At 33.7% G+C, this 26,570-nt stretch overlaps 1 protein-coding gene and 1 long non-coding RNA gene across 8 annotated transcripts in view; both read right to left on the bottom strand.

The window, feature by feature from the left end:
- The window catches only part of LOC120423474 (trafficking kinesin-binding protein milt), a 150,225-nt gene that overhangs the window by 18,896 nt on the left and 104,759 nt on the right, over positions 1-26,570 (bottom strand). Inside the window, exon 1 of one of the 7 annotated variants that reach the window (XM_039587306.2) lies at positions 21,126-21,895. The exons of 5 other annotated variants lie outside the window; for them this stretch is intronic. In XM_039587306.2, coding sequence (XP_039443240.1) covers positions 21,126-21,702 — 577 coding nt within the window. In that variant the 5' untranslated portion in view covers positions 21,703-21,895. Of the gene's footprint in view, positions 1-4,871; positions 5,006-21,125; positions 21,896-26,570 lie in introns of those variants that run through there. One more of the 7 variants, XM_039587311.2, reaches the window with a different exon arrangement.
- LOC120423476 (uncharacterized) lies at positions 6,413-10,292 on the bottom strand. The gene is made up of 2 exons (XR_005606244.2): positions 10,056-10,292; positions 6,413-7,334 (listed from the first exon to the last, which is right to left on the bottom strand). It is a non-coding gene; the product is annotated as an uncharacterized LOC120423476 (long non-coding RNA).

Raw genomic sequence — 26,570 nt, 5'->3', positions numbered from 1 at the left:
AAAAAAAAAATCTAATTTTTCAAAATATCATAGCTTTGCCAAACACAAAACGTTCGTCAAACCCTTTCGCCAAAAGTTGGCACTTTTTGTCTACCAAAAATATATACAAAAGTAATGAAAAGGAGAATACAAATACAAAAATATAGGGAAAATTTGGCCATATTTCGTTTGTTACTTTCAAGTAGTGCAAGAAAATATTCTAAAAAAATACTAAATTGCTATTTTTCAATATAGAAAAATATTCGCGGAAATTTCTAAATTTTTGTATGTCAAAAAAAAAATCAAGCAATACTTTTCATAATCTCTGAAAACACTCATCTTAGCATGTGACGGAATAAAGAACTGAAATTGCATTCAATGTAAAATGTTACAAGCTCAACTTTTCACACCGAAAATTATAACAAAAGCCACCAACTCCACACTGTAACCAGCTAAACTTTACACATAACACAACAAAGTCCAACAAGCCGGCGGAAAAAGCGGCGGCCGCCAACCCGCCCTCATACGGGGGAGGTGGCCATCTCCATGAATCTTGTTGTTTCGTATCAGATTTCCGCGCGCGCGCATCAAAAGTTGATGGATTTTGCGCTGTGGGCGTGCACATTTGCATAACGGTGAATTAGTCGAATGTTGGTTAGGATGATTTGAAGCATCTGAGCTTGGGGTATAATGTGTGAAAAATGTGGGCGAGTCATGTGAATTTTTCGCAAAGGTGGGGATTGCGTAAAGTTGGGAACTTTTACTAAATAATAGTGTTAATATAATAATAATAAAAATAAATTTGAGAAGCAGATTTCAACTCAGTTTTCAAATAAGACGTTCTGAGTTTGAGTAATTGAAATCGTATGAATGCAAATTTCCAGCTCATTAAAAGTCTTAAATTACAATATCCACAAGGTCAGTGCTTCAGCTGAGTTCAGTGCATCGTGAAACAGTGTCAACATTCTCTCACACGTCTTCATTCATTCAGCATTCAGCATAATCAAGATTGACAGTTATGAATTTTCTCCAACATATCACCTGTGCAGTACACACACGTGGTTGAAACAATAAATCCTAATGTTCACTCGGATTGTGATCTCCGCGCATTATGCTCAGTGTGTTATCTCATCAAAGGTGATCTAGTTTTATGACCTTTTCCCACTTTGTAGTGATGGTTGTTTGTCTTGTGTGTCGTGGACAGAAGAAAAAAATATCACATATTTTATCTCCATTAGCATCAAGTTCATTGGTAATGACGGTATGCAAGCAAGTGCGTCAAGAAATGGCCCATTGTTGTGGTTGTTGGACTCCATTCACACTTTTTTGCCATCTTTTTTTTTCTAAAGTAGTTCTCTCCCACGCACGAAAGTACATCATTTATCAATGGATCCAACCCTTCCAGCGAATCCCCAACCCCCCACCAGTGAATGACAACTCCTTTCGAGCAGTTGTTCTCCATAGCAGGCAGCTCGAAACTTCCTGAAATTTTTCCTCCACCCAATCGACGCGTAAGAATTTCGTAACATGCAAATTGCATTATTTGTTTTAAGTTTCGCACCAAACTTCATTCGCCCAGCTCGTTACTTAATCCACACACACACGCATTTCCGAAACAAGCCCCCCAGTTGAGCATTTTCTGCTCCGTCAGCGAAACAATTTCATCTTCTCCACGCACCACGATGGCTGGCAATCTCCGAAAACAACATGGAAGTAGTTTGAAACTTCGCCACCCCCCCGAAGCAGCGATTGTGACTCTTATTTTGGCACTTTGGGGGAAAAAAATCACACTGGAAATTAACACGACAATTCGTACTTGAAAAATTACATTTTGAGTTCAGTTTTTCAGTAACAAATCCACTTTAAAGTCTCGATGGAAAATAAATCGATTCAGAATGTCTGCGTTTTTGACAGGACTGAAGGAAAAATGTTCGAGAAAGGGGTTAGGATTTTCGAGCAGTTGGGATGCTGCGCAGAATCCTGCCAGGGGTTATCTCTGTGTGAGTGTGAATTTGATTCGAAAAAAAGGACCTTTTTGGAAGAGGGTAAGTTTGTGACGTTTCTTTTTGTTTTGTTTTGTGGAATTTTAAATTTAATATTATTATTCATGTTTTTTTTTTTAATTTTTGACTTTAAGGTATTTTTAAAAGGTAGATTTTGGATATAAATTTGAAGAATTGGTCAACATTATAAAAAAAATTAAAATATGTTTTTTGAATATAAAATGTACACCATTTGTACAATCATCAACCATTTCTGTGACAAATCGTCGTGCTCGTGCTATCTTGCGGCACGTGCATTTAGGGTTGAGTTAAGAAAGCAATTTTGTGTAGCTTTCAATGCCTCACCTTTTGCCCTCAACAGATCCCCAAAATTTGATTTCAATTTTCGAGATATCCAACAAAAACCGGAAAAAATCAATGACACTCCCTGAAAATTGTTGCAAGTGTGACAATTGGCAAAAGGGAATGCAGTCAGAAGACATTTTGACACGCGTTCATACCCGAACAATGTTTTTTTTTTTTTTTATTATAACTCGAGATTTCTGCAACCAAATTCAATACAACTTCGGAACAATGCTCAGAACGGTCAGCCAAACAAAAAAATGTTATTGTTTACATCAAGATTTTGTTTATTTAAGTTATACATTAAAACGAGTTTTTCTCGGAACGTTAAAATGGCGGTTGCGAAAAGATAGCATATACAAAAAATATGGTAATATTACATCTTGGAATGGTGAATTTACACCAGTTTCTAGTGAATTTTCATCAGTTTCACATTTTTACAGGGTTTGTAGGAAAAATTAAAAAGTAATATTCGACCAACAAAATTTCAACCTTCAAAAATTCAACTATTTTTTTCTGTACACATCATACATCAGGCATTGGTGACAAATTTTTTGTCAAAAAAGTGTAATATTTACATTTACATTTATTTTACATCCAGATTTTGTTTATTTAAGATCCACATTAAAACGCGTTTTTCTCGGAACGTCAAAATGGCGGTTGCGACAAGATAGCAAATAGAAAAAAATATGAGGTAATGTTACATCTTGGAATGGTGAATTAACATCAGTTCTTGGAAGAGGTGGGCAAAAAAGAGCGATCCGCTCAAAGAGCCGGTTCATTTAAAAGAGCGAACGAACCATGGCTCACAAAAAAAAGAACCACGGTTCTTTTTTAAACTCCGCGGCTCTCTTTTTAAAGAGCGAACGAAAATGAGCGGCTCTTAAAAAAGAGCGGTTTTGCCCACCTCTAGTTTCTGGTGAATTTTCATCAGTTTCACATTTTTACACATTTTGTAGGTAAAATTACTAAAAAAAAAAGGTAATATTCATGCAACAAAATTTCAATACTCGAAAATTCAACTTTTTTTCTGAACACAGAAAAAAAATTTGTTAATATTCATCAGGAATTGGTGACAGATTTTGTGTCAAAAAAAAGTGTAATATTACATCAGGAATTGGTGAATATTCATCAGTTTCTGATGAATTTTCATCAGGTTCACATTTTTACACATTTATAAGTAACATTACTCAAAAAAGAGGTAATATTCAACCAACCAAAATTTCAACCTTCCAAAATTAACCTTTTTTCTGTGTTCACATTTTTTTTGACACAAAATCTGTCTGAAAAATATTACCATCATTTTTTATCTGTGTTGCTTATTCAAAATTTGACGTGTACTTTTACCTCTAAAAATGTGTAAATTTATTACTGTTCCAGTGTAATTTTACTTTTTGATCTATTACATTATAAAAGAAGTAATATTACACCTTCTATATTTGCACCTTCCGCGTTTACACAAATTTTACTATGTAAAATCAACATATAAAAAAACAAATTGGAAATTTAGTATGGATCAAAGCTGCCAAACAAACGAAAATTTCTCATGTTTGACAAAGAACAAAAAAAAATTAAATCATATTTTGTATTAATAATTTCTTGCCATCAAAAAAAGTATATAAAATATATATCAAGGGTTGTTTTCAACTGATTGTCTTATTGCGTACACAGATAATTATTACACAGTAAAAAAATGTGTAAATTTGGAAGCTGTAATTTTAAAAGGTTGAATATTACCTCTTCTATGTGGTAATTTTACCTCAATTTTGACTGAAAAAGTTACATAACACCAGAAAAGTGGTAAAAATACACATTTTCAGAGGTAAAATTACACGTTTTTTTCTGTCATAAAAGATGTACCTCTTCCCAGATGTTATATTACCATGATTTTTTTTTGCTGTGTGTAAAAAACAAATTCCAGTGAAAAAAAAACAATAAAAATCAAAGATCTATTTGATCCAAATTCAAAAAATAAATACAATCACAATAATCCAACGTCTGCATCGCAAATAAACGCATCCTCCAGCTGCAATCAATTTTCCGAAAACCTTTGCGCGTTGTTTATTTTCACTTTTTGACAGCAACACGGTGTCAGAAAATCGAGAACAGCTTTGAAGTTTTTCCTCGAAAATGAGAACACCACCACCCACTTACACCCCCTTTTTCTGTTGGTTGACAGTTTGCGGACTTGCGCACAAACCCGATTCGCGATATTTTCGTCGTCGATGGTTTGCATTTTCACACAGCTGTAAAGGAATTGCGCTAAACAGCTGAAATCCTTCGACAGCATGGCGAAATGGAAAATTGTCGCTTTTCACTTTTTGTTTTATTTTAAACGGAAAATTAGAGGTTGAGGTAGGGGGTTGTCGTTGAACGTCGTACAATTGCAATAATTGAGGCACCAAACCGATAAAAAAAACCATAAAATTGTGGCTAATAACAAAGCGAAAAAAAAAGCATACACATAAAGCACACTCTATGCTCTATCAACAATTTTATGTTGCACAAGCCCCCCGCCTAAAGCATTCAGGGAAAGAGGTGAAAAACCTTGATGTTTTCGTTCAGGCTTGAAACACTCCTGCTGGTATGACAATTGCCACACAGTGTGTGACTCTCTCTGTAGTGATGATGCCCGCTCCCCTTAAAACTGCAGCCGAGCAATCGATTTTCACCGAAACGACAAAATGGCTTGGCTCTGCTGTGGTTGTTTCACTTTCTCACTGTTGCAACCAACCCTCAAATGGTGCTGTGGTTTGTGTCAGATTTTCGCTTTCAATTACACGAAAATTTCAAATTTCTTAGCACAGCACTCGCGACGAGCTGGATTTGAACCCAGCTGAGCGGATTGTTAGCACAGCGCGATCCACGTGGGGAGTTTTTTTTTTGCTTTCTTTTTCAAACACTCTCAAATCCAATTGGGAAGACAAATTTGCGTCAAGTGGTGACCACCGAATGAAAAACTCGAAAAATCGTTCAAGTTCAAGTTCGTCACGGTCTAAAAATACGCACGCACCGTTTCGAAAGAACATTCACGAACCAAAATTTCCGAAATCTTGTTTTTACGTTCTTCAAAAATTGTTGCGTGACTGAAAAACTCACTTCACATCACGCTCACGTTCAAAGTTTTACTGCCATCGAAAAGCCACAGCAGCAGCAGTGCCGAGGGGTTGGAAAATGGGTCCTTTTTGTTCTTGTTTTTCCGTCGTTTTATTCTGGGATGACATCAGTGTGTGAAGGAAAATCCGCTTTGTGCGGGTGTGTGTGTGATGGGAGGAAGGAAAATAAGGAAAATGCGCTGTCACTAATACCCTTGCAAGACGCACCCAAGTGCATGGCAGACAGACAGAATGTTAAGTAATGTCGGGAAGCGGAATTCCCAAAGGGGCCAAGCGTGAATCATCTGCCAAGGAGTTTGAAATCGAATGTGGGTCGAGGTTGGAAGGAGAGAAAATTGATTGCGAAAATATTTGTGGCTCTAATGGAAATGACTTATCCTTACTATCTAATGCCCAATTTTTCGTGATTTTTGTTTTATCAAGACTTTTTGCTCAAGTTATGTTCTACAAAAAAAGGTATCATGTTTTATGATTTTCTTCTTAAATTTGAAGATTTATTTTAGTTTTTATTATTTCTGTCAGTTTTAAGTTAAAAGTCGAATCTGTAATCTACAACGATTATCTTTCGCTGATTTTTTGTTTGCATCTTTAAAAGTGTCTAATGATTTAGTTGAAAAAAAAAAAACAACGGAAAAGTCATAAATGTTGAAGTTTATTTTGTTTATCAAATAAAAAAAAATAAAGGTCTACAATTAATGTTTCGAGTTTTTTTTCAATAATTTTCACATAAAATCAATGCAAATATTTTTCAAACAAAAAAAAAAAAATAAAAAAAATTGGAGTCACAAGCCATAATCTCTACATTTGAATGAAAACTGTGTTTTAAAATGAATTTTAAACTAGTCCAGTTGTGTTGCATTCATAAGTTTTCAAAAAATGTAAGTTATGTACGGGGTTCCCGGGAAGCGGGCCATGTTGGCTGCTTCCCGGCCCGTGGGGAGGTTCGGATAATTGACTTCAGCACTGCACTGGTTGAAGGATGAAACTAGACTGCTTTATTATTTCAGAAAGAATGCTTCGTATGACAAGTCTGCAAGTGTTGGTGCAATACGGCTAGGGGTGCCAGGCCGTAACTACCCCATCGTTAGACTCGAATCGTCTCGATTCGACTTTAAAAAACTGTTTTAGTTTTTTTTTTTTTTCTGAGTTCCACTGATGTGCTCGAGTTGCTGCGGAGTTCGTCCAAGGGCGGATGCCTGACGTATCGAGGACATCACATTCCCAATGACTGTTCCAGGCTAGACGGAGTCCTGACGTGTCGAGGGCCTCACAAATCTAGTTGTCTGGAGCCCCGGGATGGCAACAGGAAGGATTCCTGACGTATCAAGGATATCACATTCCTAGCATTTGGTTAATGCGGCTCAGGCTCATAAGAATTATGAGAATTTTCTGGTTTGATTTAAACGATTTCTTGCTAACTTGTCCTACCAAACTTAATTCTAACAGCGATATTCGGTGTACAGTTTCTTAGTAGCATCCATCAGAATTTTCGCAGGTTAAGGCTTTTGGAAGGGACAAAAGCACTTGGGTTGAGGTTGAGCTATGTCTGCTCTCTCCTCAATCACGGCATAAAACCCTTTTTTTTTTTGTTCTTTTCGTTAACGCCACAATGATTACAAATTTTACAATTACAACTCATTCTTCATATCCATTACTACCTCTCCAACGCTGGTTAGGTTCATTGGGGAGAAATTAGCCTGGTTGTTTTGCACGTCTGCTGCTTTCCCTAGACGTGGTTACCAAGCGGGTGTTGAGTGAATATGGTGGAAGTCTAAAAGTAAAAAGCGTTAGAAATATCAAATAAAGGAAGGAATGAAGATGCTATTGATTTTTTTTTTCGATGCTGTTTGCCTGCCAGTCCTCGGTTTCGGCTCGTGATTATCATCCTGATTCTCTATGGATCAAAAAATATTGGTTAATATTCGATGTTTATAGTGAAAGTAAAAGACAGATAACAGTAGAGATAGACAACTTACAACAAGTACACAAAATGTTACACAGAAAATGCCAATATAACGACTCCTCCATCGTCAAACAAAGGTGCATTTTCTCTTTCAGCGTTATGGTAGTCATGATGCTGTTTTTGTGTATTTGATACTTATTGTAAAAGTAAAAGGCGGATGAAAGTAAAGTAAATAGCTTACATTTAGTAAATAGAATGTTTAACAAAAATGCCAATGAAAATCTTCAAATTGGGGCTCCAATTGAGCAACACGACCATATGATAATATTGTGCGAATCGACTTCGGATAATTTGATGAAAACAGAATTAATTTCAGGAAAAAATACATCATTCTTTGTAACAATTGCCCGTCCATTTTTTTTTTTTCTTTTTTTTTTGGGTTAGGGAATTTTAAAAGTATCGTGAAAACACAATGGTGAAAAATTGTCAAGCTAGTTCGTAATTTCAAATTACAAATTTCCAAGTTTGTAATACTAAATTACAAACATGAAAAAAAAATAAATATTTATATTGAATGTAATCTAAGATTACGTAATCCTCGATTACGATTCACTTGTACCCTTTGTATTTCCATGTAATAATGGATTACAATAAAATTACACAACGTCTCAATTTTTAATTTTTAATTTTTAATTTTTGATTTTTAATTTTTAATTTTTAATTTTTAATTTTTAATTTTTAATTTTTAATTTTTAATTTTTAATTTTTAATTTTTAATTTTTAATTTTTAATTTTTAATTTTTAATTTTTAATTTTTAATTTTTAATTTTTAATTTTTAATTTTTAATTTTTAATTTTTAATTTTTAATTTTTAATTTTTAATTTTTAATTTTTAATTTTTAATTTTTAATTTTTAATTTTTAATTTTTAATTTTTAATTTTTAATTTTTAATTTTTAATTTTTAATTTTTAATTTTTAATTTTTAATTTTTAATTTTTAATTTTTAATTTTTAATTTTTAATTTTTAATTTTTAATTTTTAATTTTTAATTTTTAATTTTTAATTTTTAATTTTTAATTTTTAATTTTTAATTTTTAATTTTTAATTTTTAATTTTTAATTTTTAATTTTTAATTTTTAATTTTTAATTTTTAATTTTTAATTTTTAATTTTTAATTTTTAATTTTTAATTTTTAATTTTTAATTTTTAATTTTTAATTTTTAATTTTTAATTTTTAATTTTTAATTTTTAATTTTTAATTTTTAATTTTTAATTTTTAATTTTTAATTTTTAATTTTTAATTTTTAATTTTTAATTTTTAATTTTTAATTTTTAATTTTTAATTTTTAATTTTTAATTTTTAATTTTTAATTTTTAATTTTTAATTTTTAATTTTTAATTTTTAATTTTTAATTTTTAATTTTTAATTTTTAATTTTTAATTTTTAATTTTTAATTTTTAATTTTTAATTTTTAATTTTTAATTTTTAATTTTTAATTTTTAATTTTTAATTTTTAATTTTTAATTTTTAATTTTTAATTTTTAATTTTTAATTTTTAATTTTTAATTTTTAATTTTTAATTTTTAATTTTTAATTTTTAATTTTTAATTTTTAATTTTTAATTTTTAATTTTTAATTTTTAATTTTTAATTTTTAATTTTTAATTTTTAATTTTTAATTTTTAATTTTTAATTTTTAATTTTTAATTTTTAATTTTTAATTTTTAATTTTTAATTTTTAATTTTTAATTTTTAATTTTTAATTTTTAATTTTTAATTTTTAATTTTTAATTTTTAATTTTTAATTTTTAATTTTTAATTTTTAATTTTTAATTTTTAATTTTTAATTTTTAATTTTTAATTTTTAATTTTTAATTTTTAATTTTTAATTTTTAATTTTTAATTTTTAATTTTTAATTTTTAATTTTTAATTTTTAATTTTTAATTTTTAATTTTTAATTTTTAATTTTTAATTTTTAATTTTTAATTTTTAATTTTTAATTTTTAATTTTTAATTTTTAATTTTTAATTTTTAATTTTTAATTTTTAATTTTTAATTTTTAATTTTTAATTTTTAATTTTTAATTTTTAATTTTTAATTTTTAATTTTTAATTTTTAATTTTTAATTTTTAATTTTTAATTTTTTATTTTTAATTTTTAATTTTTAATTTTTAATTTTTAATTTTTAATTTTTAATTTTTAATTTTTAATTTTTAATTTTTAATTTTTAATTTTTAATTTTTAATTTTTATAGAACTCTTTTGGTTTTGGATATTTCGTTTCAATCGCGTCAGCGCGACGACCATGTCAAAGCATTTTCTGCTGACCATCGTATCGTTCAAATATCGTCTTCGTTCCTACGCGGTGACGACCGTTTCAAAGCATTTTCTGCTGACCATCGTATCATCCACATATCGGCTACGTTCATACGCGGGGTTTTTTTTCTTCACTTAAATTTACGGCAAAATCTAATTTTGCCCTATACTAAAACCTTATAGCCTGTGTCGACTACGATTTCGCAATATCGACACAGGAAATTGCTGGTTAACCAGACTTTTTGCCCTAAATTTATTGCAAAATCTAATTTTGCCCTATGCTAAACACTTATAGCCTGTGTCGACTACGATTTCGCAATATCGACACAGGAAATTGCTGGTGAACCAGACTTTTTGCCCTAAATTTATTGTACTAAAACTTAATAATTACTTACCTTAAGTCTCGGTAATCCACCGAGACGACCGACTGCGCCAGTTATGTACGGGGTTCCCGGGAAGCGGGCCATGTTGGCTGCTTCCCGGCCCGTGGGGAGGTTCGGATAATTGACTTCAGCACTGCACTGGTTGAAGGATGAAACTAGACTGCTTTATTATTTCAGAAAGAATGCTTCGTATGACAAGTCTGCAAGTGTTGGTGCAATACGGCTAGGGGTGCCAGGCCGTAACTTGTATAATTTGACGAAAACAAAAAAATCTGCGAAAAAAAACCTTTTTGCGGTACTGTACATCAACATTTTCTAAAACATAAACATAAACCCTAACATGCAAAACATTATTCTAAACGCATTTTAAATTGAGTTTAGCTGATTGCACCTGAATTTCATTAAAATTTTGAAGTTAAAAGTTGAAGATTTAGAAAATGTTTTTTCTTGGGCCAATTAGGCCGTTGCAAATATTTTTTGAAGTTTATGTCCCTCGACTCTGACCAAAGTCGAGGGGGAGGAGCAAAAAATAAAAACGTAAAAAATTTTAAATTACAGGCCACGGTTTCAACATTTGAATGGAAAAAGTGTTTTAAAATGCATTATACACCTGTCCAGTTGTTTTGCAATCATAAGTTTCCAAAATTTCTAAGTATTGACGAAAATTAAATTTTTGCGAGAAAAAAAAAGTTTTTGCGGTGCTGCTCATTGTAATATCACAAAAGTTCCAAATATTTTTAAACCAGCTAAGTATTTTAGATTGTTTTGAGTTGATTAGACTTCTATTTCCATTGAAATTTTCCAGTTTTATGAAAAAATTTTTTTTGCCCCCTGATTTTTCGAATCAACTTTGAAGGGGGCGACATAAACTTTGAAAAATGTTTGCAACGGCCTTATAAAGGGTGTCAACAAATTTTAAAAATATTTGTACCAGCATAAGTAATTTATTAAAATAAATGGGATTTTTAAGTTTCGCAGATTCAATATGTGCTTTTTTGTTATTTATAATTTATGGATTTCAAGCATTTAAAAAACTATTTTTATGATTTTTTAAAAAGCATTTCATTATCACAGGTTTTAAAATTATCTCATACATGCGCATTTCTTGAAATGTTGAAAAGATTTATGAAATAACGAATTTTGTTTTTCGTTTTTTTTTAAATAAATGTTTTCGAACATAAATATTATTATTAATATATTAAATATATTTTATTTTAATTTTTTTCAAATAAATTTGAATTGAGTTCAAAATGCCACAAATGAAAAAAATCCGATATTTTTTGTTCGCGTCGCTTTGCTTCGCTAGGAGACGGTGATTTTAGCGGATTGCAGACTGGATTTTCGCCATGTGATGTGATGATTGTCTAAACCCAAGTTGCTTAGAAATCGATAATTGGGAATAGAAACAATTCCACCTGAACCAGATTCCAAAAAAAAATCCGATATTTTTTGTATTCAAAAACATGTTAAATTTTTTGATTTTTTGTCAAATTTGGACTTTTTGTATCCTTGTTCAAAAATTCGGGGGTCGAAAAAAAAGAATTTTTGGAATACAAAAGTTCCAGAAAAAATATTTGAAATTGGCATTTTGCTACGTATTTTTGAATTTCGTAAAACTCCAAGAACAAAAATTCCATAAGTTTATTGATATTTTGTATTTTTTTTGTCATTTTTTACAATTATATGACTAATAATGTGCAACGAATTTTGTGTTTTTTTACTGGAAAATAAAGTTATGGACTGCTCAATTTGAGAAATGTTTAGAATTTTTTTCATAGGTTTAGTAAAAACTGGTTGGGCAATTTAAAATTTCATTAAAAAAAAATCCTTAACAATTTCCCCGGTAAATGAGGGACGAAAAATAATTATTGCTAAAAATTTAAATTCTCATTGAAAAAATTTGTATAATAGAATGCAAATTATTTAGATTTCATTAATTCAACGTTTAATTTTGCACACTCGTTTTAAAGCACTTTTTTGCTTTTTACAAATTTTAGGACTACAGATCAAAAATAGTCACAAATTCTGGAAAAAAAACAATATTTTGATGAACCTGATATTTTGATATTCTTTGATAATAGTATTTTGTGCTAAACATCTATCTTATTTTATGTTAAGAAAACGTAAAAAAATAGATTGTTCTAAAATAGCATAAACTTTAGTAATTCAAAATATGAAAAAAGGATAAAAAAATGAAAACCAACGAACATCGAAAGCCAACATGATTCAAGCGTCAATAATTGACATTAATCAATTAAGTTGTTCAACGCTTTGGTGCCAACGTTTGCCAACCTCATGCCCTGCCATCAACGAAGACCCCGTTATGCTGTAGTACGTACATATCTGACTGCATTTCGCACATGCTCAACATGATCATTCCAACCTCGACCGTTTAACGCGCGAACATCGTCGACAACCTGTTAGCGTGTCGTGTCTTCTAAAGTTTAAAAACACGTTTGTAGAGCTCATAAGGCACACGACGCTCATCGACATGCCAAGTCAGCTTCAATTAGCACGCACTTAATCACAGTGTTTACGCCGTCTGTTGCACTCACGTCGACGACGATTATCCGCTTCGGTCACATGGCTAGTGGCTGTGACAAATCATAAACCACGATCACCGAGGGGTGGTAACTCTTGGAATCGCGCACAACGCGGAAAGCGAAACCTTTTTTCCACTCAAGTTTGAAACTAAATACCGTACTTAGTGTACCAGACCAGGTTGGGACAGGCCCGTGACAACTTCAACGAACCGCGCGACGACACGCGACGTGACAAATTGTTCACGACGACCAGTGTTGTGGGGTCATTATTTTCGTTACCCTCTTGGGATCACGTTCCGTCACCGCGACAACGACCTGTCCAGGAGGCCAAAAGTCATCGGAATTTGTCAGCGCCCGCGTAACTGATCGCGGAAATCTACCCGACTTGGTCATTGGATCGTGATTTTCGAAACCCCATAACTAGTCTATGGAAAGAAAATGGTTTCAGCTGGATTGTCAAGGGTTACCCGCAATTGCACCAACCAAGTGCTCTCCAAAGTGGAGAAATTTCGAAACTTTCCAAAGCCCAAACTGTGTGGCATTTTCCGTAGTGATTAGCGAAAAGGCGAAATTTCCCAGCCCTCAGGCTTCCCGGCAGATTTGGGCACACGGAATACAATCGATTCCGAACCAACAGCGGCTGCTTCAGGCCTATGGTTAACCTCTCCTGCTGCGGTGTTGAAAATGGTCAGCCGTCTGATTAACATTCTTCGAGCGAGCTCAACCGCTGGTCTAGTAGAATTTCTCCAGCTTCCCCGCCGCGGTTAACAACTCTATTATTGTGTGTTTTGTGGTGCTCTCTCAGTGGTGGTTATTTATGAGGCAATCCGCTGAATCCCGCGGTGAGTTTGCACGATTTGTTTGCAAATTGGTGCGGGGGGAAACTACTCGTGTTATTGTCTCGAAAATGTGTGAAATTTTCTCCGAAAATTACGTAATTGAGTGGTAATTTAGTTTGTGAATGAAGTTTATGTCGAAACTAAAGAAACTAAAGAAACTAAAGAAACTAAAGAAACTAAAGAAACTAAAGAAACTAAAGAAACTAAAGAAACTAAAGAAACTAAAGAAACTAAAGAAACTAAAGAAACTAAAGAAACTAAAGAAACTAAAGAAACTAAAGAAACTAAAGAAACTAAAGAAACTAAAGAAACTAAAGAAACTAAAGAAACTAAAGAAACTAAAGAAATTAAAGAAACTAAAGAAACTAAAGAAACTAAAGAAACTAAAGAAACTAAAGAAACTAAAGAAACTAAAGAAACTAAAGAAAATAAAGAAACTAAAGAAACTAAAGAAACTAAAGAAACTAAAGAAACTAAAGAAACTAAAGAAACTAAAGAAACTAAAGAAACTAAAGAAACTAAAGAAACTAAAGAAACTAAAGAAACTAAAGAAACTAAAGAAACTAAAGAAACTAAAGAAACTAAAGAAACTAAAGAAAAAAAAAGAAACTAAAGAAAATAAAGAAAATAAAGAAACTAAAAAAACAAAAAATCTCCTGAAATTCCGGAAATTGATTTTATTTGCATTTTTTATTTGGTTCAAACTTTTTGGGGGCCTTCCCTATGACCAAGCCTTCCCGTGTCACTGAACCCATACAAGTCTACATACAATTTTTCAGCTTTCCATAAAAAATGGTACGTTAATTTTCGAAATCTGTATGTTCTGAAGGAAATTTACTATCGATTTGGCGTCTTCGGCAAAGTTATAATTATTGCCGCAGAGTTCTGATTTATAATGTTTTTTGTAAAAACAAAGAAATTTAATCCATTTTTTTTTGGGAGAAAATCAAATTTGCAATCATAAAGTACTTTACAGAAATTTGGATTAAGTGCACCGTTTTCGAGATATTACCACCTTAATTTTAATTTTAAGTAAATATTTGTAGTTAAATAATGCTGAAAATTTAATATTTCAGATATTATTGACTTTTTTGATCTTTTGTCAAAATATTTTAAAAAATTTTGGAATCAAGACTAACATTTCAAATGGGCGTAATATTGAATGATTCTTAAACCAGATTTTCTGAACTGTTCGAAAAAAATATTTTTCAATATTCAAAAAAATCATGTTTTAAGTGGCCATATCTCGAAAACGTAGCACTTGATAAAAATTTCTGTAAAGTGCAATTGCAAACTCACATTAATAACTGTAGTCTAAAAAAATATTTGGGATAGATTTCTATTTTTTTCAAAAAACCTTGTGTCAAAATTTTTGTCCGTGTTTTTTTATGGCTCATAATTGCGGGGAGAAAAATTACAAAACATATTAAAAAATTACAAAAAGTAAAAAATAGGGATATAGCATAGCATAGCATTGGTGTCTACCCGTAGCTGCTACTTCGTTATTGACCAGGACCCCCAAACATTGCTCCGTGGACCACAGATGAAAAGTAGGAACCAATCATCACCCCTTCGCAATTTTCAAAGGTCCCTATCATGCTGATCAATACCGACGCCGGCCACGACCAGAGGTAAGACACGGGGAAGTGGATGGGAATGTTAGTCCGATACTTGAGTGATGGGACCGCCAAATCGACTGCGTCTCCGACAAAGTATCACATGAGTTTTGAGGGGTTAGTAAGATGGGTATGAGGTCAGGATTCACTGTGGTAGGTGATGCGACCATAAGCAATTTGTTTATCGGTTGAAATTTTAAAAATCTTAGGCAGCCGGCTGCGGAAAGATAGCTATCTAGGGATTTAAATATAGTATTAATTCGACCGCGATTCTCCAGAAATTCTCCGTCGGCGTGCCTTCCGATCAACGGTGATGTAGGAAGGGCTTCATTTATTGAAATGATTATTGAAATGATATAGAAAGGTCTTAATCCAGCAATACGACTTGCTAGTCTCAAAAAAAAATAGGTACGTTTTTATAGAAAACTATAAATAGAGAACAACACAAAAAAACTCATCGGCCAACGAACGCGAGTGGAAAAAAACAATGAAAAAAAAAAGAAGGTAAAAAAACAGAACTGCGCGTCCCGAAAAGCACCACACTACTGATGCCATTATTTAATTATAATAGCCAATCACCCCATGCACTCGAACAGCGACACAAAAGAGACGGAAAATAACACGAAAAAAAAAAACAGGACTGCGCGTCCACACAGGCACCGCATTACTGATGCCATTATTAAATTATAATAGCCAATCACCCAATGCACTCGAACAGCGACACAAAAGAGACGGAAAATAACACGAAAAAAAAAAAACAGGACTGCGCGTCCACACAGGCACCGCACTACTGATGCCATTATTTAATTATAATAGCCAATCACCCCATGCACTCGAACAGCGACACAAAAGAGACGGAAAATAACACGAAAAAACAGGACTGCGCGTCCACACAGGCACCGCACTACTGATCAAAAAGTAAAAAAAAAAAAAAAAAAAAAATAAAAAAAAAAAAAAAAAAAAAAAAAAAAAAAAAAAAAAAAAAAAAAAAGGGAAAAAATATTTTTGAAAAAAAAAATTAAATTAATTAACCCTTTACAACTCAACCCTGCCTATTGGCGGGATTCGATCCAAAAATTCGTCAAAAATCAATTTTCAACCAAATTATGATCTTTAAAAAAAGCATCGGGCATTGTTTTATGTGACTTTTCCAATGTTTTTGTAAATGTCTCATTTTCTGGGGTCAACTTTGGCTGTGTTTCTTACTAACATTTCCTATAAATTATGTGAAAATAAGTATGCAGTATTTTTTTATTGTACCAGACTATGCCTCTAAGCATTTTATACAATTTAAATAATAATGGTATTGTTCTATAGCAGAGAATGTGAAAAACAAGCAAAAAATTTCAAAAATGACTGTAAAAACATGAAAAAAACTAGTTAGGCAAAAGGTAATGATAGGAGGTCGTAGAGTAAGCCAACTAATATCAGAAACAAACATAAAATAAACAAGATTAATGCAAATTAAAATACTAAATGTGAAACAAGAAAAATATAAAAAAAGAGAAATAAAGTTTTCGTAGAACAAAAATTGCTCAAAATGACTTCCTGAAACGGGAAAAATAAAAAAAAAATTGAAAAAAAATTTGGCCAGTAGAGGGTTAACAAATTGAGTCCTCATCAATACCTACTTTGCCAAAGACACTAAATCGATAAGAAAATTCCTTCAAAAGAAACAGATTTTCGAATATTTACGTATCATTGACAGCTGCCAAAACTGTATGAAGACTTGTATGAGTGAACAAAATGAAGAAGAATGTTGAAGAACAAATAAATTTGAACGTTTTATTTATTTTATTTTTTTATTTCCGACCAAAATTGGGTCAATTTCAAATTCAAACAAGTTATCAATTATCGATTTTTACACAAAATGCAGCTCCCTTTTCCCTCTATTTTCAACACACTGCCGTAGGGCCAAGTGCCAGGATAAACACTGTTAAGCTTCAAATGGATGCGCTGCCATTATATTATAAGGTTTCCTCGACGATTATCTTTCTCTCCGAGCGCACTGCTACAAGAGAGTCGTTTTTGGGGCCAAATCAGTTTAAATTTCCTGCACGAGGCAAAACGATCGCAGTGTTACATCACTCTAGAAGGGTTGGAAATGGATACAATTTTAGCAATTATACAAGCCGAAAATGTCGTTAGGAAATCGACAATTGAAAAATCGATCGATTTGGGTTATCTAACTGGCGAGAGAAGGGCATCTCGACTGTGAAGAACCCAAATTGTTCATCTTCAAGCAAATCTTTTTAATTATCAAGTTCATGCTCATAAAAAAAAAGAATAAAAACAGCTTCCGAAGTGCGCTGCATCTGATTCCGAGCTGCATTTCATCTAATTATTTTTCCTTTTCCGAATCGCTACCATTTTTCTCCTAGTCATTCAATTAGTTCTCAGAACTTGGTTGGTTCAAGCTCGTTGGCGGTGTCGGCCAGTGTTCAACCTAATTACTTTGTTTTGTTTTTCATCTTGTTCTGTTTCATTGCGGAGTCTTTTAAATTTCCTCAGTTTAAGAACTTTCCCAGCGTTTTATTGTATTCCGGTCTACATGAGTTACAAAGCGGTACAGTTGCTCATTAGTAGCAAAAAGGGCTTTGAAGTTGTTTCGATATCAGATTCATCAAACCAGTAAAAATGTTAACTGAACGAATTTTTGATTACAGGTACAAGATTGTCCAAAACCAATCAACGGCGAGGTCTCGATGAGATTCCCTTTCAATTCCATAAGCTTGTCCCACAGAATCCCTTCACAAGTCAGAAGGCACTTAACTTTCGCACACAGCGCAAAAATAAAGATGCACTCGTAAATCAACCTTAACGCGCAGATTGCGGAGCGGCGGCGCCGCGACGAAGATTCAATCTCGCTCGTTATGAAATTGCTGTTGTACCGTAAAGTATCCGTAAACCTTGGCAAAGTGGCTTTGGCTTTGGCGCGCAGGTTGCATGGGTTCCTTCTGATTGAATCGCACGAACCAAATATCACCGCAGAATTTACTACTTTTACTTTCGCTCCGGGTCTGAGTCTGGCTTGGCCCGGTGTTCCCACGGAACGGAACCCGAGACTTGGTTCGCGGAAAAAGGGGGCTCCAGTTTTTATTCGATGCTGCGGCCCTACAGCGGCACACCTACATGGCTGGGCGATTCAATCCTTCCCGAAGGGTGGTGTACTGGAACTTGTTTGACTTTTTACGAGCAATGTTATGCAATCGAGGGTTGAACAAGTGGACGGGAGTCCCGCAAACCAAGTTCAGGAATTTAGCGGGATTTATGTTTTGCAGAATTCATCGACGTTCGCTTCGATTAATTTCTTGCAGTTCCATTAGGCTGTCGCCGCTTTTGACAGGCCCCAGCTGATTGCTTTCCACGCCAGCGATTCGATCAAGATCACGTTTTTACTACTAAACTTAAAAACCCTCATACTTATTTGCGTGGCCAAGATCGCTTTCTTTCCCCGAACGTGACTTGGACCCCATGCGATCTGACCTGCGCCCTCCCCTGCTGACCGATTGCGGTTGGTTGGTGGTCGTCGATCGAATTACGTGGGGTCTTGACCACGGGAAGAAAAGGTTACCCTTTGGGCACTTGCACTCATGCAAGGGTGCGAAAATTGGCTCACGTGGAAAAGTCATTTTGGTGTGGCGAATCGCACTGAGGGTCGCTCGTTTTTGTTGCGGATTCTGAAGTGAACTCTGGCGGAGGAAGTCTCACATTAGGGGGTTTCCGGTTGGAAAGTAATTTTGAGGTTCTCATGGACGTCAAGGGCAATTTGCAGTATGAAATTGCACTGCAATAAATCCTATGGTAAAATTACATGCAAATCATGTACATTAACTTTGTGAGAAAAGCCATGTAATATTACACACTGAATGCAGAACTTTGTTGCTAACCAAAAACATTCAGATTTACGGGAATAAACCCAGCACTTACGGAGAGGACTGCGCCCTAGCCCGCACGGCTATCCAAACTAGGCTTGACATTTCGATCAAGTAGGTTTTCCATACTGATGGGCTACATATTTTTGCGTGTAAAATTACATTTTACACCCACACAGCAATAAAAAAAAGTAATCCATCTGTTCTGGTTCTGAATTAGGTTCGAATTAGGACATATGAATTCACGAAAATGTGGACAAAAAAATTACCTTAAAATATTTTTTAAACGAATATTAAATTTACAATCGAAAAACAAAATTACTATTTTTTTAAGGCATACATTTTTGTTTTTTGGTTTTTTGAGTTGAAACAATATTTTTTTGAAAGAAAATCATCTCTTAAAATAACATTATTGAGAAGCTTAGAAAATTCTTTATAGCTCTATAATTCTCTCTAGAAACTTGAAAATCGAGCAATTAGTTTCTGAGGTAGAGCCTCATGAGGCCTAACAAAAATTCGCAAAAAAAAATATTTCGGTCTAAAATATGAAATACCGTCATCAGGGGTGAAATTGAGTCTTGGGTCTTGAGATTGGGTCATCTCACCCCCACACTCAATGTCACCCCTAATAACGATAAGGAAAATAATCTAGTTTTAGACCTTTTCAAAAAATATGCTTTTATTTTTAGATTTTTATTGAAGAGATCAGAAAATTTCGCAAAAGTTTCAATACTTATGTATCGCCAGTTGAGAACGGACTTATACATTTTCTAATCTTTTCAAAAATATTTTTTTCGGAGATACTATTATTTCAAGAATTATTTTTTAAACTCAAAAAACCTAAAAATTAAAAAAATGTAGAAGCTTTAACTTGAAAATGGTATAAAACTTTTATCGAAAATCGTAAAATATTTATGGTAATTTTTTTGTTCAGATTTTTGATATTCTCCATTAAAAAACCTCTATTTTTTTCAAAAAATCATATCTCATGAACAAGACTTAGCACCATCTAGCAATTTGGATCAGAAAATGTCTTCTTATTTCTCCTTTTTTAGTTAATTTTAAAGTTTTGTATATTTCTTTAAATAAAAATTTCCTTAAAGTTTGAATTTGAACACTTTTTAACAAAATGTTAAAAATGTTTAAGCTATATTTTTTTTCAAATCAAACGATATATTTTTTTTTCTCTTACGACGCCTTGTTATAATGGAGTTAGGTCCGTTTATAAGCATTATTTGAGAATTTGAGTAATATGCCTTCAAAGATTCATTAGACATCATAATCAATTTCGTGTGTTCGGTAAAATAAATATTTTGAACATGTCATTATACCGCAAATTGAATCAGAATTGGCAACACTTTTGAAATTAAAAAACGGAGAATATCAAAGACAAAATAGTTTTGAAAAAAAACACCTAATTTTCAACAAATTCCTGCACAAACTCTTCAAGTTCAATGTCTTCCTTCAATCACCTTTCAAACCACCCCGAAGGCAATAAACCTATTTTCCAGCTAGTAAAAAAAAGAAACTGGAAATCCATCTGTGTGCCATCCAAGAAAAACCATGACCATTTACGATCGATCATGGAAAATTGATTGATATACACATCAACAACTCCCCCTTCCCCGTTTCTTCCACAAGACCGTCTGCTCGATAGCGGTACAATACTGACTCTACGAAGACGATCCTCGACCATCTCTGCAGCCAACACGCTGCTGCAGCCGAGGAAAAACATAAATAAACGGACAATTTATCATGTTTCAGGCCCCGGACGCTCTCGCCTTGGCCAATCGATAAGGTTTCAATTGAAGTGTCACGTCAAACCTGGCGCTGTAACCTACATCTTTTTGCATAGAGTTGGAGAGGTAGTACCGTTCGAACCGGGGTTTAAGGCTTCTCACAGCCACAGAGAAGGTGGAGCTTTCCGTTGCATTCCGACGACTTGAAATAATCAATTTCGCTGGAGGAAATGGGGTTTTTCGCTTGAGCATTGACCGCCAAGCTTGATCCCAGCTGGATGACCCCGCAGTTGGAAAGCTTGTCAGGGGGGGCGTTTCGGGGTCGGATATGTTGAGGTCCACCCCAACGGGGTTGGGCTGATGAGGGGTCGAAACTAATAAAAATCTACGGAAAGAAGCTCTTGCAACGGAAAAAAGTAAAGGTTGAAGCACGCGCGCACATCTACAGAGCAAACTCTTCTACGAAATACCTTCGAACATCATCTGCTCGTTGTCGTAGCCGAACGCCGAGTGGAACGATGTGGTCGGTTCGGTGTACCGGAATGGTCCGTTGGCGAACAGGGGGGACTGCTCGGTGGAACCGTTCTCGAAGACCGCTTCGTCCCGTCTAGGGACGTTGACGAAGTCAACTTCCCCTTCGTTGCCGGAACTGTCGTCGTCATCGTTACGTCTAAGGTACAGATCCGGATCGCGCTTGTACGAGGACGAAGTACTCGGCGATTCCTTAGGTTTTCGCTTCGGACTACTGGTCGATTCCGATAGCTCTACGGTACTTTTTTCTAAGGTTTCAATATTCTTCGAAATTCCAAAGTTGGCTTTCGCTTTGGACACAATTCCTTGATTAAGTAGTTGAGCTAGTTCCAGATTCAGCGGGGTTCCAATTCCGTCCTCCTCTTCATCGTCCTCCTCGTCCTGGAAGCTTCCGTTCTGCGGGATCCTCTGGTACGGATAATCCCCGTCAAAGTCCTCAAAATCAAACACCTCGTAGTCGGAGGACGGAGATCGATTCGCTTCTGGCCCCGTCGAGGGCGAGACGGTATCACTCATGATCTCCCCGCAAAGGCAGAGCGATTGTTGTGCGTAACTTGCGTTATCGAAGGCACTTTCGAAGCAGTAGTAGTCGGTGGTTGTCGGCAGTTTCTATCATACCGAGTCGTGTAATTTCCGCGCCAGTTCCACTGATTTCATCATTTCTTCGCGCGCGCAAATAATTTGCATACAAAAAAGTCCGCGAGATCGCGCCAACAAGCCCCTCTAGTTATGACCTGAAGCCGATCCGGATAATTGTTCACGATCTACGCGGGCCGCCGCACATTTTCGCACCTGTTGAGGGTTGTGTTTGCACAAAGTAGAGCATTTTCAGGTGCCTTCCCCCACTTAATTGATCGTCTAAAGAGCACTTCAATGGACTTAAATTGAGACGTTTTGAACGGTTGAGATTTCTGCAAAGTGCGGTCGTAAATGACGCCATCGGACAAATGGACGTAATTTTCCCACGAACTTAAAAGTTTACATGCTTCCTTGAGATTTTTTTTGCTGCGTTTTACAGAATTTGATCATTGAACTTTGAAATCGTAGAATTACGTCTATTTGTATTAACTCTAAAGTGTGCATTAAACTTAAAAAAAGAGAAAATAAATCAAAATAAAGAATAAAAAAAAAACATTTGATAAAGGGGGTGACACTCAAATCAAATCTTATACCAAACGAGAAAGAAAGTCAAATTAATTGCAATGCGCTCTCAAAACCCCACAACCGCCACTTTGGATGGTTATGGGGTTACATGCGAGGGTTGTTTCGCCGTGCGAAGATTATCAAAATTTGAAGGGAAATTGATGTAAACAATGATACATTGAGCAGCTGAACAGCAGTGTTAAGGTATGCCACGAAAAGCTGGCAAAATCAGGTGAATAATTATTTCGTAAGCAAGGGGGGGAATAATTTGATATAGAAAATAACCGTTTGCGAGCAGCAGCCGCAGAGATCAGATAATATTGACGGTTGGGTATGAATTGTGAAATTGGTCCCGGCGCGGTGATAGTGTGAATGAAAAGGGGTTTGCGTAAACAAATTTGGGTGAGTTGAAAATGGTTGATTTGTTTGAAAGTATTGTTTCAAATATTTATACAACAAATTTTAATATTATTTTTATATAAAAACATAATCAAGTAAAGGTGAGTAAAAATACACTTTTAATTTAGGTGTGGGCTCCCAAAAACTTCAATGAGATAAATGAACGATTTTTGTTTTGTTTTTTTTAATGTCAAATACTTTTAATACTTTTTGAAATTTGCCAAAACAATTTTTTTCTTTAAATCTGTGCTTTTATTCGAAAAAGGACTTTGACATACAAACCATCAATTATTTTTTTTGAATAATTTTTTTTATCAAACTATCACACAGAAATTAAATTTTACATAAGGGGGCTTGGTAAGGCTTGTATTTTATATGCAAAATCAAATTTGCAACCAAAACTGACTTGAACATTTTTTTTATGAAGCGCACCGTTTTCAAGTAATAAGGCATTAGATGATTTTTTTCGGAAAATGTTCAGCTTTTTTTATGCAATTTAAAAATACTTCATGATACCCTGCAAAAACATTTTTTTGAAAAGCTGAGAAAATTCCCTATTTTTGTTTTACTTTGGATCAACAATTTGATTGTTTATTGCTGTTTCCTGAGTTTCTTTTCAAATAAAATAATTGACTTTTTGGAATCAAGAGTAACCTTTTGAAAGTGCTTAAACCACTTATTTTGGATATTTTCAAGTCAGAGGCGACTCGTGCCCGAATGTAGTACCTGTTCAATGTTAATTTTTTTTTATTCTTTATTATAGAATTTTTTAAGCCGGAGGCTGGTTCAACTCTTTTGGATGATTTGACTTCGTGCTTGAAGTCGACCCGGTAACAATGTTGTTTTTAATAAATATTGATTATAGATCGTAGTAAATTTTGGAATTTTAATGTAAAAAAATGTTTTTGAAGCTTTTTTTCTTTCCAATGGCTTTTATTTTTACGTTTTATTATTTTTATACTTTTATAATTTTCTGTTTATGCAAATAATTAATACACGTATGATTACAACTTTTTTATCTCGTTAAAATGTATTTTTAAGACTTAATCATTAGTGTGGCGAATGTGGAAAAATAGAGCAATCGCTCTGCCATCCTTATCGAAATTCAAGGGAAGTTATTGAATATTGTACTAAATTTCAAAACTATTCATCAGGATGTTCAGAAAAAATACCACATCCTTCACAAAGGAAAACTGTTTATTGGGCTTTTTTAGGCCCAACTAATATTGAGCTAACTTGGTTACTATTTAAAAATTAAATTGACATTTTACTTTATACTTTTTAGAACCATGTCGTATCGCTTTTGATCCTTTGTCAATTTTTTTAGAGAATTGAATTTACTCACTGTTATGTCCTCATGGTTTTGGAATTCAATTTCTGAATAAAAAGAAGGGCTTCTGATTGTTAAAAACAAAACTATATTGACATGAATCCGAGATAATGAAAATATTTGTTTTTAGCATCAGTGAAATAGTAGTTTATGCAACAAGTTGCAAAAAGAGGATTTTTTCAGCACGAGTCGTACATTTATCCAACAAGGTTCACCGAGTTGGATAAATACGAAGAGTGCTGAAAAAATCAAGTTTTGCAACGAGTTCCATACAACATTTTTTGCAATTCCGAAAAACACTCATTGAGTGAAATTTTAAGTCAAATTTTCATGTATTTTGTCAATAAATCGTTTAAATCAAAAAAATGTTGAAAAGTGTTACTTTTCGAAACAAGTGCTGAAAAGTTCATTTTTTCAGCACCCATTTCAGTGCTGAAAAGTAGAACTTTTCAGCATTTATTTTGAAAAGTGTTGCTATTCGATTCTGTTATTATTGGTACAGAAAAGTAGGCTATTTCATCGTTCAAGAATGACAGGAAAAGTAAGTAGTTTCACGACGGAATTGCAAAAAAAAAGTTTTCAGAACAAATTCATGCTACAATATATGATAATAATATATTCAACTAGAGTGAACCGGACCAACAGTCTGAATAAACACAGTCGTTTTTGGAGCATTTAATGGCATCAAATCTTAAACTTTTTAGGACTGCATCCGCTTTAAATACAACCATCCTGAAAATAAAATAACGATCATGGTTGAATCTACTGTCATAATTCTTCTCATGTGTCCCGAGTCTGGAAAAAAACACAGTACTTTTTTGTTTCAATTGTTTCAATTCAATCTATCAATTACACTATCTAAACTTAACAATACATCACTTTCCAGTAGAGCAAGAATCCACTAGTAACCAAGAAGATCGAAGAGGTTCAACGCGCGCAGTTGAACATTCCAGTTTTAAAACAAGCCATCACCAGTCTGCGCAAAACAGCCTGATGCCTAAAAGTGCGCCAAATATAGAGCAATATCTGTGGTGCTCTCGCGCTCTCTCATTTATTCATGCTCTCAACGTGCTGTCAACGCGCTGGCTTGTTTACCTTTTGCAAGCAGCTCCCTGCAGAGCTGAGCGAGCTAAGTCAGCTGGGGCCTGGGGGTGGCATTTCGCTCTCTCCCAAAAATGCTGTCAGTTCACGCTCTCAGATTGAACCAGATTTACCAACACATCGATAATGCCGCTGCGTATGAATAGGAAGCTCTTTACATGTGTTGAATTTTTTCCGTATGGAGATTTTTTCCCCGACGTTCAGAGGGTCGGTGTGAACGCGACGAGCATTTGCGCGTGGCCCGCCAGGCCTGCTCGCTTTAGTATTGGTGGGTTGTAAAGAGAGGTAAAGAGTAAAGGGTGGCGGGCCAATGCTTTTTTGGTGCATGCAGCGCTGCTGAACATAGGGCGTCGATTTTGTTAACGTATATTCAAACAAAAATTGTAATTGTATGTTGCTGGTTGAAAAAGCACCGCGGTACTTAAATAAAAAAAATATCCGCTTGAAATCGGCTACCTGTTCAATGAACAGGTTGAACAGGTGGACGAGTCGCCTCTGTTTCAAGTATTGGGCTGGATATTTTAATTTCAAAAATTAATGATTTAGAGAAGAACAGAAAAAATCTCAGAAGTTTATTTTTTTAACATAGAAAACCAAATCAATTGTTTCCGATATATCGCGATTAGAACAATGGAAGCTAGTTAGATGACACTTTATTTAAGTTTTTTTTTAAATGGCAAAAAACTGAACATTTTACAAAAAAGTTCACCTTAAAATGACTATAACTTGAAAACGGCGCACCATATAAAAAAAAATAATTTTTTATTGGTTTGCATCTCGATTAATTTTGCATCTTATTTTTAAAATTTGTTTGACAATAATTTGGATTTTTTTTTAATTTTTTTTTCTCCAAAAAATAATTTTATTTTTAATAAATCATGTCTTTGGTATCAGATTTTGCACCATTTTGGGAATTTAATCTGTAGTGGTAAAAAGTCAAAAAAAAAAAATCGGTTTTTTTTAAAGTCCTTGTTACGGCTATAATCATAACCTACAACTTTGCCGAAGACTCCAAATCGATCAGCGAAATCCGTTGTCAAAATACACACACAGTCCGCAAAATGGTATGGAACCTTGAATGTAAAAACTAATGATGCAAAATGGCTTTTTGAAATAGGAAATGCATGGACAAAGTTCAATCCAGATCATAAAATACAAAAAGTTGATTTTTTGAAAACGTGGAGAACTACTCAATAACAAAATATATTAAAGGATTTTTACTTTTTCAATAAAATAAAAAGTTAAAAGTTTTGTAAATTGAATTGCTTAAAAATGTCGATCGACATTTTTGAGCCGATTTACGCAGAATTATATTTTGAAAAATATTTGTTAACTTCTGGTTTCTCATGCACAATATATAAATCTATGCTACAAAAGCAATCACCCTTTACCGGGCTATTTAAATTTAATT

The sequence above is a fragment of the Culex pipiens genome, chromosome 2, assembly GCF_016801865.2.
Source record: "Culex pipiens pallens isolate TS chromosome 2, TS_CPP_V2, whole genome shotgun sequence".
NCBI classification, from domain to species: Eukaryota; Metazoa; Arthropoda; class Insecta; order Diptera; family Culicidae; genus Culex; species Culex pipiens.
This window is presented reverse-complemented; position numbering and strand designations above follow the sequence as displayed.